The 16,446-nt window shown below is 38.4% G+C and overlaps 1 protein-coding gene across 1 annotated transcript; it reads right to left on the reverse strand.

The window, feature by feature from the left end:
- Positions 1 to 8,357: 8,357 nt before the first annotated feature.
- Positions 8,358 to 16,205, reverse strand: LOC109988214 (homeobox protein OTX1 B). The gene is made up of 4 exons (XM_020639637.2): positions 15,951 to 16,205; positions 13,043 to 13,235; positions 12,310 to 12,461; positions 8,358 to 9,730 (listed from the first exon to the last, which is right to left on the reverse strand). Exons 2-4 carry the CDS (start codon positions 13,137 to 13,139, stop codon positions 8,942 to 8,944), a joined length of 1,038 nt encoding a protein of 345 aa, XP_020495293.1. The 5' UTR covers positions 13,140 to 13,235; positions 15,951 to 16,205; the 3' UTR covers positions 8,358 to 8,941.
- Positions 16,206 to 16,446: the final 241 nt, after the last annotated feature.

Here is a 16,446-nt window from a genome sequence, read left to right on the forward strand (position 1 = left end):
TCTGGATATGTTAGGCCACATAGAACACACTAAAGGAGTCCTAGATGAGAAAGGAGGAGACATTTGACGGCCACATTTAAAAGAGTATTGGAAAGATCAGGTCTGGACTAAAAGAATGGCAGAAGACGGCAGATATATCATTAAATACATAAAGAAGCTAAATGCATTTGAACAAAGTTTCAATATAGAACATGAAACAGAGTTTATAGCTGTTTCAAATGTATAACTATTGTCACTAGTTGGGCCTTTCGGTAAAAAGTGTACAAAATATACAACATACGATAACATAAAAATTATATTACACATATCTGAGGATACAATAAAATACATATATCCCATATACAACAACACAAACATTCCATAAACCAATGTAAATTAAATTCACAGCTGGACCCATTTTTAAATAGTTGTATTTAAAAATGGGTCCAGCTGTGAATTGATTTTAGCCAGTATTTCCCTTTTGTTGTAAGGATTTCTCAACGTCAATTGTTTTGTGGACTGTGTTTTTTAAAGCCTGGAGATCAGTAAATAAATATATAATTGTCTGTGACTGAATTAGCTAAGGTGACACCTAGCCTAGAGCTAGCAGCTCCTGTCTGTCACTGAAACAGTCCACGACCCTAGTTATGCATAACTTTAATAATAACTTCAAATAATATAATTCAAAGAGGTGACTTATACAAGAATTTATCCCTGGACAGCTGTCAGGAATAGAGCAATGAGCAATAGAGACCAAAAATGTTTTTTGTTTATTTACCAGGTGTAACCATGAACATATTTCTGTTTGTCATTTATAATTTAAAGGTCTATGGGGATTAACTCACTTTTGGAGCCAGCCCCAAGTGGACACAGAAGGTACTGCTCGAAATTTATTTTGAAAATCTAGAGGTTTCTGTGTGGGCAGAAGCAGCAAGCTAAAAGAAGACAACGTATCTGTTATGTAGGCAGCTTTTTAAATCAAAGACATTTATTAAAATTTGAAGTTAGGATTTATTTTTGAAGAAAGTTTTGTAAGTCTGGTAATGTTTATACATGTATCTTCATCTAAGCACATCTAAAAATGGCATACATTTTGGATTGTGTCAAAGTAATATTTTGTTATTGAAGCTGTTTAAGTTGTAGATAAAGCTAACGTGTGTGTCGGGGTGATGCACTGTGCTAAACAGAACACTTTAAGTTGATGTTTTAATGTGGTTGTATCTCTCTTGGTGGAGTAAGGCTAGCAGTTTCCCTGCTTTAAGTCTTTGTAGTAAGCCAGGTCTGCAAAGCACATCCTGGACACTTTCTGCACTTGGATATCAATCTTCTTATCTGTTTCCGGGCTCTATAGCGGATCATTTCCTACCCAAAGTTTTTATGAAGTACTACACGACATTGGTCCAGTTCCACTCTTAAACTTCTAGACTCCTGTCACTGTTCTGCTCAATCAGCAGGTCCACATGAAGTCCAGGAAGCAGCTTTGTTCCCTGCTGTAACCTTGTCTGTGAATCACATCTTCTGAGGCTGCAGCGCTGTTTCCAACAGAGAGGATACTTTGATGTCACCTGAAGTGTAGCATCCTCAGGAGAAGCAAGTTGATCCCCCGAGACCACAAAGTGTTTCCTGTCAGCCACCTTCTGGAAGAGTGAGAGGCCAAAAAGCCGAGTCACTTTGTCACTACAAAGACGAGGACTAAAAGCAATCACCCCTGAGGGGAGGCTGGTGGGATAGTAAGACATCCAGAACAGCTGCTCAGAGAGGGGCATTCTTTCTCTGAAATAATCATGAGAAAATCCCTGAACATGGTTTAAGATGAGTTTGTCCTAAAGTGGTAAACCACAGCTTGTGTTTGCATGAAGCAGAGACACCAGTAAAGGCTCAGCAGGAAGCAGAGCTTGCAAACACGCCACAGACGCCATGTTTACCAAAAACTGTTTGTCCAGCTGCTAAGGGACGTCGTGAGGAAGCGGGACTGGTGTTAATTAAAATCGTGATTTGTCCCTTTTTTGCTCGGATCAAATGAGTCGAACATGACTGTGGAGAGGCAAACAAACAGCAGGGATGCCAGTGTACATGTTTACTAACCTGCACGGCTATAAGTCCACCTCTGCAGGGACTCAGAGGAGGGGCGGGGGATTATTGAAACCCTGTTTTGGATATTTCTCAAGGGGCCCTATATAACATTTATGCTGCATCTACGCATGTTTTCTACAGATAATCGTTTTGCTATTCAAAATAAATGCTTTGTTTGTGAGGTTAAACCCAAAGCAGTGATTTTTTTTTTATTGATTTTCAAGGTGTAATCACATCACTGAAGAGTTTGAGATGCAAAACTGTCATTTAGCCTTTTTTTAAACCAGTCAGAATTTAAATTATTATTATTATTATTATTTTCGTTATTGCAGACATTACTAATTTTTGAAGACCAATTTTATGTTGAGGCAGAATTTCAGTGCTTGCTGGTGGAATGGAAGAGGTGATTTCAGTCATTCAAACAAATGACCAATTTGTTTTTGGGACCATGCGCACATTAAAATAATTCTAATTTATTTAGTTATATATTGTAACCTGAATCCCTATAGACTTTACCAAAAAGAAAAGTAAATTCCTCTGACACATACTTTTAACTTTGGATCAACATGTAGTACACAGACTTTTTAAAGAGAAAACCTTACACTCACTTTTCTGATAGTTATTCTAACTGAGATGTGTGTTTCTAATCAGAGCTCTCAAGGTTATCAACTTGAAGGACCATGATATCATCAGGGGCTATAAGTCAAAAAAGGAAAGAAAAAACAAGCCATATTCATGGTATATGATTTAGAAGTTGTCAAGTGATATTTGTTTAAATCAAATGATATTTGTTTGAATTATTTTCCAGCAGATATTCTCTTATGATTTTCTTTTGATGAAGGTGTTGGATCAGAAAACCTTTATTTGACTTGTTTTGAAACAAAATAAAACAATGATCTGTGTGCATGAGTCTGGTCTCACTCAAGGTGTCGTCAAAATGCTTTACACTTTTGTCAAATGTTTGCAGATGATGGATTTATGTGTCGTAGATCTGTTCTTTATGCAAAATGTCATTGTCATGTTGAACTGTAAATATAGAAATAGATTAAATCATATTTTTATGTTACAGTGTTTCAGTTACAGTTTGCTAATTCCTAAAGCTGTCACAGTGCAGTTTGTACATCTTAATATTTAAAGTTGTAGCCCTAGCTATCATTTGACGTTCTTAAAGAGTAAAGAAAAACCTAATTGATGTTCTCATTGATTTAAATGATTAGACCAAAGTTCATTAATTTTTCGTGTTCTGCCCTTGGTGTGTTTTATTTGTTAAAAGGAATAATTATGTTTACATTGTACAAAAGGTTATTGTGCCTTTATTTTGAAATCTGTGAAGACACAGGAAGCAGGAAAACAGGAAGTAGAGAGTCTTTAAACAGAGAAAGAGCATGGTGGCATCTGTTTGGGTTTCCATATTGAATCAGAAGTCGTCCTTGAATCCCTCAGAAAGCAATGGCTGTGTTACATGTTGTTTACATGCTTGACAGTTTATATTGAGGGGTTTCATGTACATTTATTTTATTCCAATTATGTTTATCGGAATGTATTAACTTAAAATGTTCAAGCTTAGAAGATGACTGTGCTGTCATATAGTTACCTGATACTCAAGTTATTGTTTACGCCACTGACAGTGCTCATATGTAATTGTTGCATAACAATTTTGTTGAAAATCTAAAAGTTATACTGTTACAAGAACACTGTGAAATGTACATTAACTGGCTGGCAGCAATTAGCAAGTAAGTAAGTATGTTTACTGTATATTCAATCACAGTACCTGTAAAATACTGTAATTGTTATTACAGTAATAATCACAGTACTGTAATATGGTGCTGTATTTCTTATCACAACAAACAGAAGACTACTGTAACAAGCATTACTGCATTCATTTTAATAATGTAAATTAATAACTGTAAAGTAATTACATACTGTAAAATGAAGACACTGTTTTTGTCATAAAACATCTCATGGGTTTCCATCCAAATGTAATGCAAATCTGAACCAAATTTAAAGAAATTCAACCAAAGAAAATGCTAATGAATGCTTGTTCTTGTTTCCATCCACTACCGTTATGCGCTCATTGGGAGTTGGTTCATCGATACAAGCCATTAATATATATAAAACCATTATACTATATTGCAGAAGAAGACGGCGCAACAGGATGACGTTAATTTAAAAGAGCGCCAGTTGAACCTCAAACAGTGAAAAACAATGTTGAAAACAGAGAACACAAAATGGGAATATTACATTCTGTTTGTTTCATGTATTAATGTGAGGAAATCAGATCAGTGTGGAGTAATGAGGAGTCTGTTTTAATCTGCCGCAAAATGTCGACAGCTTAAACAGCTGCTTACTGCTTCCTGAACTGTATTCTTCATCCCGAACTGTACTCTTGATCCTGAACTGGATACTGGAGTCTTCTTGCTTGCAGTGGAAGGACACAATGGAATTAGTTACTGATGTAGAAATGTATAGGCAAGACTGATGGCTCTGACCATTTTTGTTGACTCCTTGCTATACCCATAAGAAATACCACAATATGCTTTTACTACTTACAACACTACATAAAAGGACAGAAGCATACACAGCAGAACACACACACACACACACACACACACACACACACACACACACACACACAGACACACACACACACTCCCACCTCCCTGTGTTCTGTGTAACAGTGAATAATGGCTATAAATAAACCTAAACTGGAACTCTATAGTAATGGAAGGTATTCAAGGTAAAAATGAATTAACAGTCTCACCTAGTATCAGTTGTTCTGCCAGTCATACTCAATGAAGTCCCTGATAAATGATGCCACATGTGGATTGAGGGACTCATTCTTTCGTTGGACCATCTTGCCACTCCTTCTGCTCACCTGGACCTTGGAAGCGCACTTACTCTGCTCTGGATTTATCCTGACAAAAAATCTGTAAATACAAAAGACATCATACATTACCCCAGCCAAAGAGAAAAACTTGGTTAAAGTGATGGTTCGGATTCTTACCCATGTAGTGTTATGTGCTGCTCCATGCTAGTGTAATACATCCACCAAGTCTGGTCCATTAACTCCTCAACTGTCATGAGAACAAGAGCTTCATGGGAGCGTACTGCTCCAAAATGAGGTACAGACCGGAAAACAACACGATTTTAAGCTGATAAATTGTTTTGATGCACAACTTGCTTGCTTGATGCTTGTAGTAGTTTCAGTATTTTTTCCAGTTCCCTGGTTTCCAAAAAGGCAGAACTATTTTCTGCCACTGTATCACCATGCAGCAGCGGCCCGGTCTCATATTCAACCTACAGGAGGATTCAGTGGGAGTGCTATGGCAGAAAATAGTTCCACCATTTTCAAAGTCAGGGGGCTGAAAAGACTGCTGAAAGTGATAACAAAACAAACGGGTGTTGTTGTACATCCTTCAATATAATTTTTCAGCTTTCTATCAAAATCGTGTCGTTTTCTGGTCTGTACCTACTTCATTCATTTTGGAGCAGTACACTCCCGGTGAAGCTCTCATGACAGGGAAGGAGTTAATCGACCAGACTTGGTGGATGTATTTCACTTGCATGGACCAGCAAATACAGTACCACTATATGGGTAAGAATCTGAACTATATAGCATATACCACAAATGTTTTAGATACAGTTTGAAGATCTAGAGACACAATCCCCTCGAAGAGATCGTGACCAAGACATGGCGGAAGTCCTGGTTGGCAGACATGGAAATGCTCCAACGAATTGAAAACAGAGTCAAATTTTACTCCATCTACAATGTTTTCAGATCCCATAGACAACTTCTCCACACTGCTCCTGTAGTTTTCTGTTGTCCTTGCTGGGCCTGAAGGTTCATTTGCAAATCTTTCTCTGGTATCTACAGACGTTTCTGCTTTTGCTGAAATTCTCTGTGAAGCCTCCAAGTGAATACGACCCCAGGTTGTCACCTACGATTGCAATTACTACACCCTTCACAGTCTCACCTGTCTCCAAGGTAATACCAGATTGCTCAGTGTCTTTTAAGTCTTTTACAAGGGAGGAGAACCCTTTCTCTTGTCCAAAAAAAATGATAATCAGACTCCCTGCAAAGCATGACTAACTGCATGGGGTCAATGGATGACCTGTTATGAGGCAATATCTCACCCAGTGTCATGTACACAGCTAGGAGTTTGTGTTTCTTCTTGCCAGATCCAAGAGGATTCACAACTTCAAGAGCATCTTGATACAAGATAACTGAGATTGAGGAAGGTAACTCTTGTAAAAGGGTGTTTTCTTTGAATCTCTTACCATCTAGAAAAGCGCTATAAAAAACAATATATTATTATTATTATTATTATTATTATTATTATCCCTCACATCCTCAAGTACATTTGGATCTTCTGGTCGGTGCCTTTTTGACACATTATACTGCTCTCTCATGGATGGCAGGTTCAACAGGGCTTTAAGAGTGTCTTTCACTGAAAGACACTCTTATTGGCAAAACTGCTCTTTACCAGAAGCATCAAAACCAAGATGAACCTGTATAGGCTCAACATAACTGAATTTTTTCTTAAAATATGTCTTCCGGTTTGTATCTGATCTGAACAGGACCTCATTATACATCTTCAATACGTTTTCTTTTGACAGTCCATCTATGCTATTACAAATCCTTTCATCAGGAATTTCAAGCTTTGACAGTTCTTCGCGAAGTCTAACAAACAACTGTGACATCGCATTTGTGCATACTTCTTGAAACTCTTCTATCAGAGTGGATATTGTGGAAGCAGGTAAAAGCATCTTTGCTTGCATTCTCAAGTAAAAGAGGGCCAAATTGGTAAGAAAAAACATCTCTGTCTTTCTCAACATCACCCAAAGAATCACCAACCTCAGGAAATTCAACAGTCTCTGTCATGTCATCATTTTCCATAACAACAGCATCATCATGCACACCTGCATTATCATTGTCCATGCCTCCATCTGCTACCGAGTCCTTTGCATGTTTCCTGCCTATGTGTGAGGTGAACGAAGATCTGACACTGAAGAGCTTCTGACAAGCGCTGGAAGGACAAGCAATCTTTTTCCCATCCCTAATATGCAACTTTAAATGTTCACAGAGACTTGAAAAATGTGAAGATTTAAAAGTGCATTCCTCAATCTGACAACTTAGATTCACACATTTATGAGATCTAGCTGGTTTAGATTTTGTGTGGTTTCGATGCATGTGCGTCTGTAATGCACAAAATGTCTTGAAATTACAAGGACAAATAGAAATCCCACACGGGATAACAACTCTATAAAGTGAAAAATATATTAAGAAAAAACTAACATTTACTTTAGATTTGTATTTATTTTCTTATTAAATATTTCAAACAGAATATGAATGTAAATCTTTTAGTTGGTGAATAAAACTACCACCTGTTAATTGTCTTCTTCATAAAACAACCTAAATGAAATTCTTTTTATCCAATTTTCTTTTTTTTTTGTGATTAATTTCATTAAACTTTTGCTTTTCGCAAATTCAGGCTGGCCTACTTATTTTCGCCCCAAACTGCAATCGTTCTGTTTAAACTAATGAACTACTTTTGGTGTCTAAACCTAGCTAAACCATAACACATGTTTTACCATGTGATTGGGAAACAGTCACAGTTAGGGATAGGTTTGGCTTGAGGCTTTGGCCCCGTAGATGTGTAAACTTGTCTAAAATCTTCTCATAAAGAACTTTATGTTGAAAAAGAAGGTTCAATAAAATGTGACACACATGCCAATAAGCTACTAGCTTCTTCTGTTATGAAACTCTTGTTTCCTCATATAGCAGTAAGCTGTTGGTCACATCTGTCAAAGATCTTTTTATCTGTTTAATTTGAACTTGATTGATACAGATTAACTCTACCTTCTACTGGGAATCTGTTGTGTTTAATCATTTAACTACTACAGTGGAGCCTCTTAGACACCGACAGATCACTCTGTGTTTGTACTGGGCAGCTTCCAAGTGTGTGTGTGTGTGTTTATGTGTAGATGTGTATGTGGGGGTGGGTGTGTGTACAGTATGAACACAGTGTGAGAAATCTCTTGTTAAAAATTCCCTGAATAAAAAAGCTTTATTTACAAATCAGTGTTACTATTCAGTTGTATTTGCTACCATTTATGGTTCCCAACAAATCTGCAGGTCAGAGCTTTTGTTATAATCAATATTGATCAAACACTTGTTACTTTGGCTCTGTTTACCCTTTAAAACCAGTCAAACCAGTTCTGTAGAATTTGTTTTAAACTGCATGAGCTCTGCTGAAGGCACGAACACAGCCAAACTAACAGTTTAGTTTAGGATTTTTGTAGGAATAAACTTTTCTTTGGACTGATTGTGTTTTAGCAAGACTTTATTATAAAGACACGAATGTACATCTTTCAAATTTCACTGGAATACTGACAATTCATGTCTCATTCACATTTTTATTTAGTTTCCCCCTCAAAGAAAAACAATCTTTCACTTTATAAACAAGTGCTGCAATTCAATCTCCAACATACAACACCCAGCAAGCCAGACGACCAGTTTCTGAACAAGATTGAAGTCGGAAATCAGAGAGAAATGAACATCAGCAACCTGAAAATCATAGCAGCATCATGTTTAGGAAAAAAAAGTAATTGATCACTCAAAGAATCCCAGAATGCACAATCCTGTAAGTTCCTCTAAAAATGTACTAAAGGTTTTCAAAAGGTGAAAATGAGTCAGTTTCTGGAAAGTTCTGGAGTAGAAAAATAATCCTGGAGTCCAAGTCGAGCTCTGTGTGTCGTTTCAGCTTGTTCACAAATAAAAAAACGTTCTTAAAATGTCTCTACTATTAGTTTTACGGATCTTCAAAAAATAAACCACCAACAAAAAGAGAAGACTTCTTTGTAAGCAGAGAAGAAGAGAAACAGGAAATCACAGCACTTGGAAGCGCCATGAGGCCTGGTCTTTGTAGTCCAAACAGTCGGAGGTATTAAAGTTGAGTTTCCATGCCGACGCCGCCGTCTGCTCTTTGTAATCCAGACAGTCTGAGGAGTTGAAGGCGAGGCCCGGTGCGCTGTACGCCTGGTGGTGATGCGTTGGGTGGTGGTGGTGGTGGTGGTGCCCTGACGTTTGTGCGATGTGGTGGTGCGGGTGTCCTGACATGGAGCTACCAGTCATGGGGCTGAGTTGATGCGGGTGGTGGTGGGAGTGCATAGGTGCCAGGTATGAGCCGCACTCCATGCCACCAAAGTAAGAGCCCGACGCTGAAGTGGGGTAACCCTGGCTGTAAGCTGCTGCTGTCTGGCTGTAGGACACCGGGTATGAGGGCGTCCCCCCAGTGCCAGAGGAGGACATGGAGCGCTGCATGCAGGAGGCGCTGGTGGGGGCAGCGGGGTCAGGGAGTGTGGGTTGAGCAGGGGTCGGGGAGATGGGCGCCGGGCTCCAGATGGATGACACAGGGGCGGTGACGGAGGAGGAGGTGCTCATCAGACCAGGACCACTAAGGCCAGAGGAGATAGCGGAGGACGATGAGGAGGATGAAGACGAGGTGGTGGAGGAAGAGGAGCTAGACACAGCGGGCGGGGTGAACTGACCGCTACTCTCAGACCCGGTGCTCTCCCTGGTCGGAGACGACTTTTTCTTCATGGGTTTCACCTTGGTGCTGCTATTGCTCTGCTGCTGCTGCTGGCGACACTTTGCTCGTCTGTTCTTAAACCAGACCTATGGAGGGGAACATCACACACAGGTCAGAAAAACCCTGAGCAAGCTGGAACTAAAGATGTTTCTGCTGAGTATTTCTTCACACATTTTCTCTCACATGATGCTACTGAGTGCTGAGGCTTAGACGTTCACTGCAGGAGGTCTGAAAGAGTCTGCTAAGATTCTACTAAAAAGTATACTTTGATACTATTTGATACTAAATGCATTAAACCCATAAAATCTCCATTATTTTAACGATCTAGTATTGAAAAGTACTGAAGCCATTAAAAACTACAGATCTTCAGTCATGTTTTTTTTAACCAAAAGCTGCTAAAGGGAGAGAGCAATGTCTAACTGCTCAATTAAAGTGGCAACATTTTATACCTAAATTACTCAATATTCATTCCCCTTCCCGTCTGTTAGATGATCACAGTACCAGATAACTAGAGACTAATATGAAGAATCTGTAAATCTGTGTTTCTTTGGGAAATTCAGATGATTTCCAAATTTCAAAGATACATTTTCCCAAATATTTAACAAATGTCCTTAGAACAATTTAACCATGAAGATAATTTTGGTTTGATTTGTTTAAGCTTGACCTCAACACAACTGCTGTGAATTTAATTTTGATTGAACAAATGCTGTTTACTATTTTTTCACTAGTTTCAAAACTTCATCTCTGTTAAAGAATTAAAGGCAGACACTTCAAAATGTAGACAATTAGAACCAAAAATACAAGCACTGATAAATGCAGCCATCATTCATCTCAAGGGAAACAGAGATACAAGCAGCACAAACTGATTTCCAGAACATTTTTGCACGATATCCTAAAACTAGGGTTGTCACTATGCCAGATTTCTAAACTTGATTCTCTGTTTAATTAAGGCTGCAACAAAAATAGAATTCCTACGCTTTGATTGGACAATTTCCTGTTTTTAATTATCAAAAATTGCCTGCTTACACCTGCACTCACTCTAAATTGTACAAATACGATCCAACATTTTAAGATGAGACTGCACCTTTAAAATGTGGGGTCTTGAAAAATATTTAGGTATTAAATGTAACTTCCCTAAAATGAGAAGTATAAATCCTTTCTTTTTTCTTGTTTATGTGTGACCCAGTTTATAACATATAGGCTAATGTAAGACAGAGTTATTCAAGTGTAGGTAACATGACAAGATTGTTCGGTCTAAATAAATAGTTTTTGTTGTTTTCAGTTCAGAACTTTCTCACATTCTCATGTTTTTTCACTCGTGTGTAACATCAAATATTCCAATATTCCGATGAAAATGTTAAATGTGGTTTGTTTTTAGAAATAAAGTTAAAAGCTAAAGTTTCATCCATAACTAAACTACAAATGACTTTGTGTTTTGTAAACTTTTTACCTTGTCTGCTCTTTAGAACAATTATGAGATGTCTGTCTGTTACATATTAATATTTCCCATTTATTATATGTATTTGATCAGAGCTGGATAATTGTAGCTATATTTATATTTTAGGGGGAAGTTAAAACATCAGGGACAATAATGTAAATGAGTTAAGGACTTAATGTTGATATTAAACTTTAAATAAATGTATTGAAATGTGTTCATTTATTAAACCAAAGGTTGATGTAAATGCGTTAATATAGGTGACCTGAAGTCAAGACATGTTGAAGAGTGTAACATTTTTAGGAACTGTCAAATATTTTCTATAATTAAGAGTTGTCACTTTTACAGCCTCCAAAGAAATAGTTAGTAATACTCAGTAATGTCAAGACAAAGCTCATATCAGGGCCTGGAAAAAAACAGTGTGGTGTTAAAGCCGCCTGTCAGCAGAAAGCAGAGAAGCAGAGGCCATAATTGCAGCTTTAAGCCGAGCAGAAGCTCACAAAGACGGGCTAGAAAACCTCTCAGAGCCTTTTCTAAAGAAATTCACCACATCAAACACTGCTGCTGCACTTTGCCACGGCCCAGCCAAATCTCCCTCTGATTAAAGACCTGTCTCTACTCGATCAATGATAATAGCTCAACTTTTCCTCTAACACAGGGCCTAATCGAGCAGAGGCCCGAGGTGAGAAACTGAAAGTCCAAGAAAAAAACTTTAGCAGCAATTAGAAACTATTAGCTTTGAGGAAAGTTAATCACTCTGTTCTATCTGGATTTCTGGACTATCCAGCACTTCCTTTTTGTCATTTTTATTTCTTAGTTTCACTTCTTGCAAAAGTTTTTACACACTCAGTGCAGGCACAACAATATGTGAAAAATGATCTGCAGATCAAACTTTGAGAAACCAGCACTTAATTCTTCTTTCACAACGTTTAAGTTGGATGGGGACTCATTTAGCTGCAGTAGAGTTCATGTTTCAATGGTCTGGTGAGAAGATATCAATGCATAGTGGCTGAATATACAGAATAGGATTTATGCAACTCTGGTTAGTAAACTTTTTCCTCAGTGTATGGCTAGAAAACATTTGTGTCAACTGTGAGTGAATAAAACGGTATTATTTTGAAGATTTTGGTACTATTTAAAAATAAATATCTCTATCTGTCTTTAAACAGTTTAAAGTCTTGATAAAGCACACATTTAGCCTAATTAATAAGAGCCTTGATGAGAGCTGACCTGCACTCGGGACTCGGGCAGGTTGATCTTCAGCGCCACCTCCTCCCTCATGAAGATGTCCGGATAGCGCGTCTTGGCGAACAGAGACTCCAGAATGTCCAGCTGAGTGCGCGTAAAGGTGGTGCGCTCTCGACGCTGCTTCCGGGGGTTACCTGAAGGTAAAAAAACAAAAAAAAGAAGAAGTTAATTTAAGGGTACTTTAGTATCACTTTAAAATCTATCCAAACGTTTCTCAATCTAAAGTGAGTGGTCATGCGCTCGGATATGTTGTGCGTAAGTGCTTTCACATAGGCTACTTTTTTGTTCCTTTTTTTTTAACTTAAGTGATTATTCATTTTTTACACGCAGAAGTTTTCCTACATCTTCCAGCAAATACAAATCACTTCAGTAAGATCGATTGAATTAGATATGATATATGTTTTAGCAAGCAGACTTCAAGCGTTGATCAACTAAGAATGCGTAAAAGTATCTGAAATAAGATAGACGTATAACCGTCTTCGTTTGGCTCATTAGACTGTAGCACTAACGACATAAAAGTCAAAAGGTTCTATTTAATGAAGATATTCCAGTAGATAAATTAGGTCGATAGAAGGAGAAATAGTATAATTCTGGGATACCATAAAAGAATAGCCGTATTATCTCAAATAAAGCAACACCACGGTGACTGAAGTTGCAGCCTGTATTGAAACCATTTGGCGGTTTAGTTCTAATAAAACCTCGACTGTCTCCGTACCCGGGTATCCCACAGACGGGTGCAGCAGGTCCATGGCGGCTCCGCTAAGGCCCAGTCCGTTCATCCCGTACGGGCCCTGTTTCAAATAAGACATCATGCTGAGCTCGGAGACGGAGACCGGAGTCTGGACGGACAGAAACGAGCAGCTCTCCCGGTGCAAGGTGCTCAGGTCCCCGGTGTTTTAGATCAGCACCTAAGGAAGAGAGAAGTAAAGTTATTTAGGATGATGTTTTTTTTTTGTCTGCTGGAAATACTACACGATGACGCGCCCTTTGACAACTAACAAATAGGCTATATAATGGTGTAAGCATCACTAGCCACGAATTCACACTTTGAAATGGTCAGTCTTTCCTTTATTCCCACTTTACAAAGCCCTGGGCCTACAGAAGTTACCCTTTCGTGCGTGCTTAGTGACACGAAAATAAAAGAAATAGCCTACGTGTCCACGAGTACCACTCAATAAGAGAGAGTTTTCACTTCTGTGACTTTTTCACGAACTGTCTTGAAACTGTCTCTTCAAGCTTACATCTCATTTAAGGCTCTTTTTATTCAAACAAAGGCCTTTCAGATAAATTACACACACCATTTATTTCACCAAGCGCTCACACCTCAAGACTAACGAACACTTGCCTCAACATGATGGCAAGAAAAAGTTTATTCATTGAGTGATTCATCTATTTTGATTTAGTCTTTCTGTTCTTCAGGATTTCTTTCTTCTTTTCTATTATCAAGGTTGTATTTTTCACATGCATACTTTGTTATTGTTAAGACTACTTTTAAGTATTAATGTGTAGCAGATGTTAATAAAGTAAAGCCAAGGTGTTCAGCCTAATAAGGCCGTCGACCGTAAAGGTTAGAGAGTGCGGCCTTTTGATTGAATCCAGATCAAGAAAACGTTTGAATTTTTTTGATCGATTATAGTTAGGCTACTTAGCCTCAGATTTAACCCCATGGCAACAATCCGAGGACATTATTCCTCATTCTTGTGTTGATGTTATTGCGCACCAGGATGGGAACTTTCCTGTAAATTCCTTTAAAGGAAAAAAAAAGAAGTTCAGTTTGAGGAACAGGCCCTCACATAACATCACTCCGCTGTCAGTCAGTACAGACAGCACCAGAGTGGGCTACAGTAAAGACTTCATTAAAGAGGGGAAAATGTCAAAGGGTTCAGTCTGATCTCCGGAGAAAAATAGAATAGGCTATAAAAATAACCAAACCGATCGTCAAACAGGTAGACTATTGATAGGAGCTCTGGAGTGACTTTTTCTTCAGATGTTTCCTCTAACACACTCTTATCTCTCACATATTCAGTATGTTTTAAATCAGTCAATAGCTCACACTTTAATCGACCTGTGGAGATGCTGCACTTTTAAATTACAAAACACTCAGGCTGGTCTCACCTCACATATCTCTGTAGGAACTTCATAAATATAGACTATTTATTTATTCATACAGACAGTGATATCTGTGAGAGGACAAATTAAAGATAACTGACAATAATTTAATATTATGGCATGATTATTTTTCATCTGGATTTTTTTTTTTTACTCCTGGCTTTAGTTTCTTATTTCCTGTCTTTTATTTTCTTTTAGTGTGACTTTTTGGTGTGTAAGGCTACACTTACAATAATTGTGACCGTCTTTGTCTTCTTTGTTTTTTTAAGAATTAAAACATTGGTGTTATTTAAATATGCTGACTTTTAAATTACTTTTTGCCACGTTGCTTAAAATAATGTAGGCCTATATGTTTCGTTTCTAATTTCTTTTAGATGTGTTGCAGCTTCTGGGGACTTCATGTGAAATAATGATTTAGTTTTGACGCAAAGAAAGCTTGGCAATCACATGTGTAAATAATGTTTATGCTCAAGTCAGTGGCCTAGTTGTGTTTATATCAACGTGTGCAAGGAGGATGAAGGCAACGTCAAACACTAAAATTCACATAAATCAAATTTAAATAAAGAAAGAAATCATTCATCTCGGGTGATATAAAGCCCTTGTAACTTTGCTGCAACTCTTTTCCCCGCACAGCTGCAGCACCGTCAGCAGCCATAATCACCGGCTGTAATTGTTAACTGTTAGTATTAGTGTAACACAATGTGTTAAGTGTAAGACAATGTATTTAGATAAGAATTTCCATAATCCACTGGGTCCTTTTAGCAGGTAAATGCTCACATTTGGGACTAACAGCAGCTTGTTGTCGGCTGAAAAGGTCCGCGGGCCTCCTGCTGGATCTGCAGCTGAGGCGTTAACCCTTTCAATAAAGATCTTCTTATTTCCATAACCGCAGGAAGGAGCCCAATCACGCAATGTAAATGCTTCCAAACTGTGTGCAAATCAGCGCCATTACAATTTAGATTAGATCTACAGGTCGACAATTAGCAGAGGGACTGTTATCAGCAGCACAGAGGGAGAGGAGGCTGCGGGCCGAGCGGAGCCGGGGAGGAAACAAACACAGGTAGAGATAAAGTCCGGCTAATTAAAAAAAATTAAAGCCTACACACATTTTGTAGCCTGCTTGGGGAAAAATGTATCTGTTTTCAACTAAATGTTACAAACCTGAAGGACCATTTGGTTTTCTCATCTAACAAAGGAATAGGCTACATTATTAAGTTGCAGGTCATGACATGTAATTTAGAATTCCAACATCTTTTATAAGAACACAAGGCTAATTATTCGTCTGCAATAATAAGATCGCAGCCTCCGTTTTTGGAAATTCAAATATTCTCAGAATTAAAAAGCAGGCATGCAGCCAAGTTGAAGATATAGCCTAGTCTAAGGTGAAAACAATGATGCTCTTATAGCCTATTATTTCATTAATGTCAGTACAGCTGAAAACACCAGTTTTATACAGACATTAAGGTTTAATAAACCTGACAAATAGCCTATTTAATACACACAGGTAGTCTCACCTTCTTCAGGTTCCTTTTCCAAATGCAATCCTGTTAACTGTCAAACCAGTGAGATCCAGAGTTTAGAAATATCCACATGGAGAAAAGTTTGAAGTTTTCTGTCAAAAAGTAAATCAGGTTCATCAGCTTCGCGTGCAGATACGTCCTCTGTCAGGACTACAAATCTGACATTTCAATAAAACCTAAATCGTTCAAAATTAACCGTGTTTTGCGTCTTCCACGCTCCTGCTCTCCTTGACGGATGGAGATTGATGCGAGTCTCCGGGGCCCGAGCCTCTATGAGTCAAGGAGGCATGCGGGGTCTGCGTCCTCGGAGCCAATCGAAACGGTCTGTGGCCTCGTCTGCGATACAAAGGGCCAATCAGGCAGCGAGCTCTGCGCCTAAACATCCGCCCCTTCGAACCACGTGACGGGACTCTAAGGTCCGTGTCGGAGAAGTTTGAACAGAATCAAGAAATGATTTAGGCATTTTAGTCAGGAACAGAATCACATGAAA

Source organism: Labrus bergylta, chromosome 1 (assembly GCF_963930695.1).
Source record: "Labrus bergylta chromosome 1, fLabBer1.1, whole genome shotgun sequence".
Taxonomy (NCBI): Eukaryota; Metazoa; Chordata; class Actinopteri; order Labriformes; family Labridae; genus Labrus; species Labrus bergylta.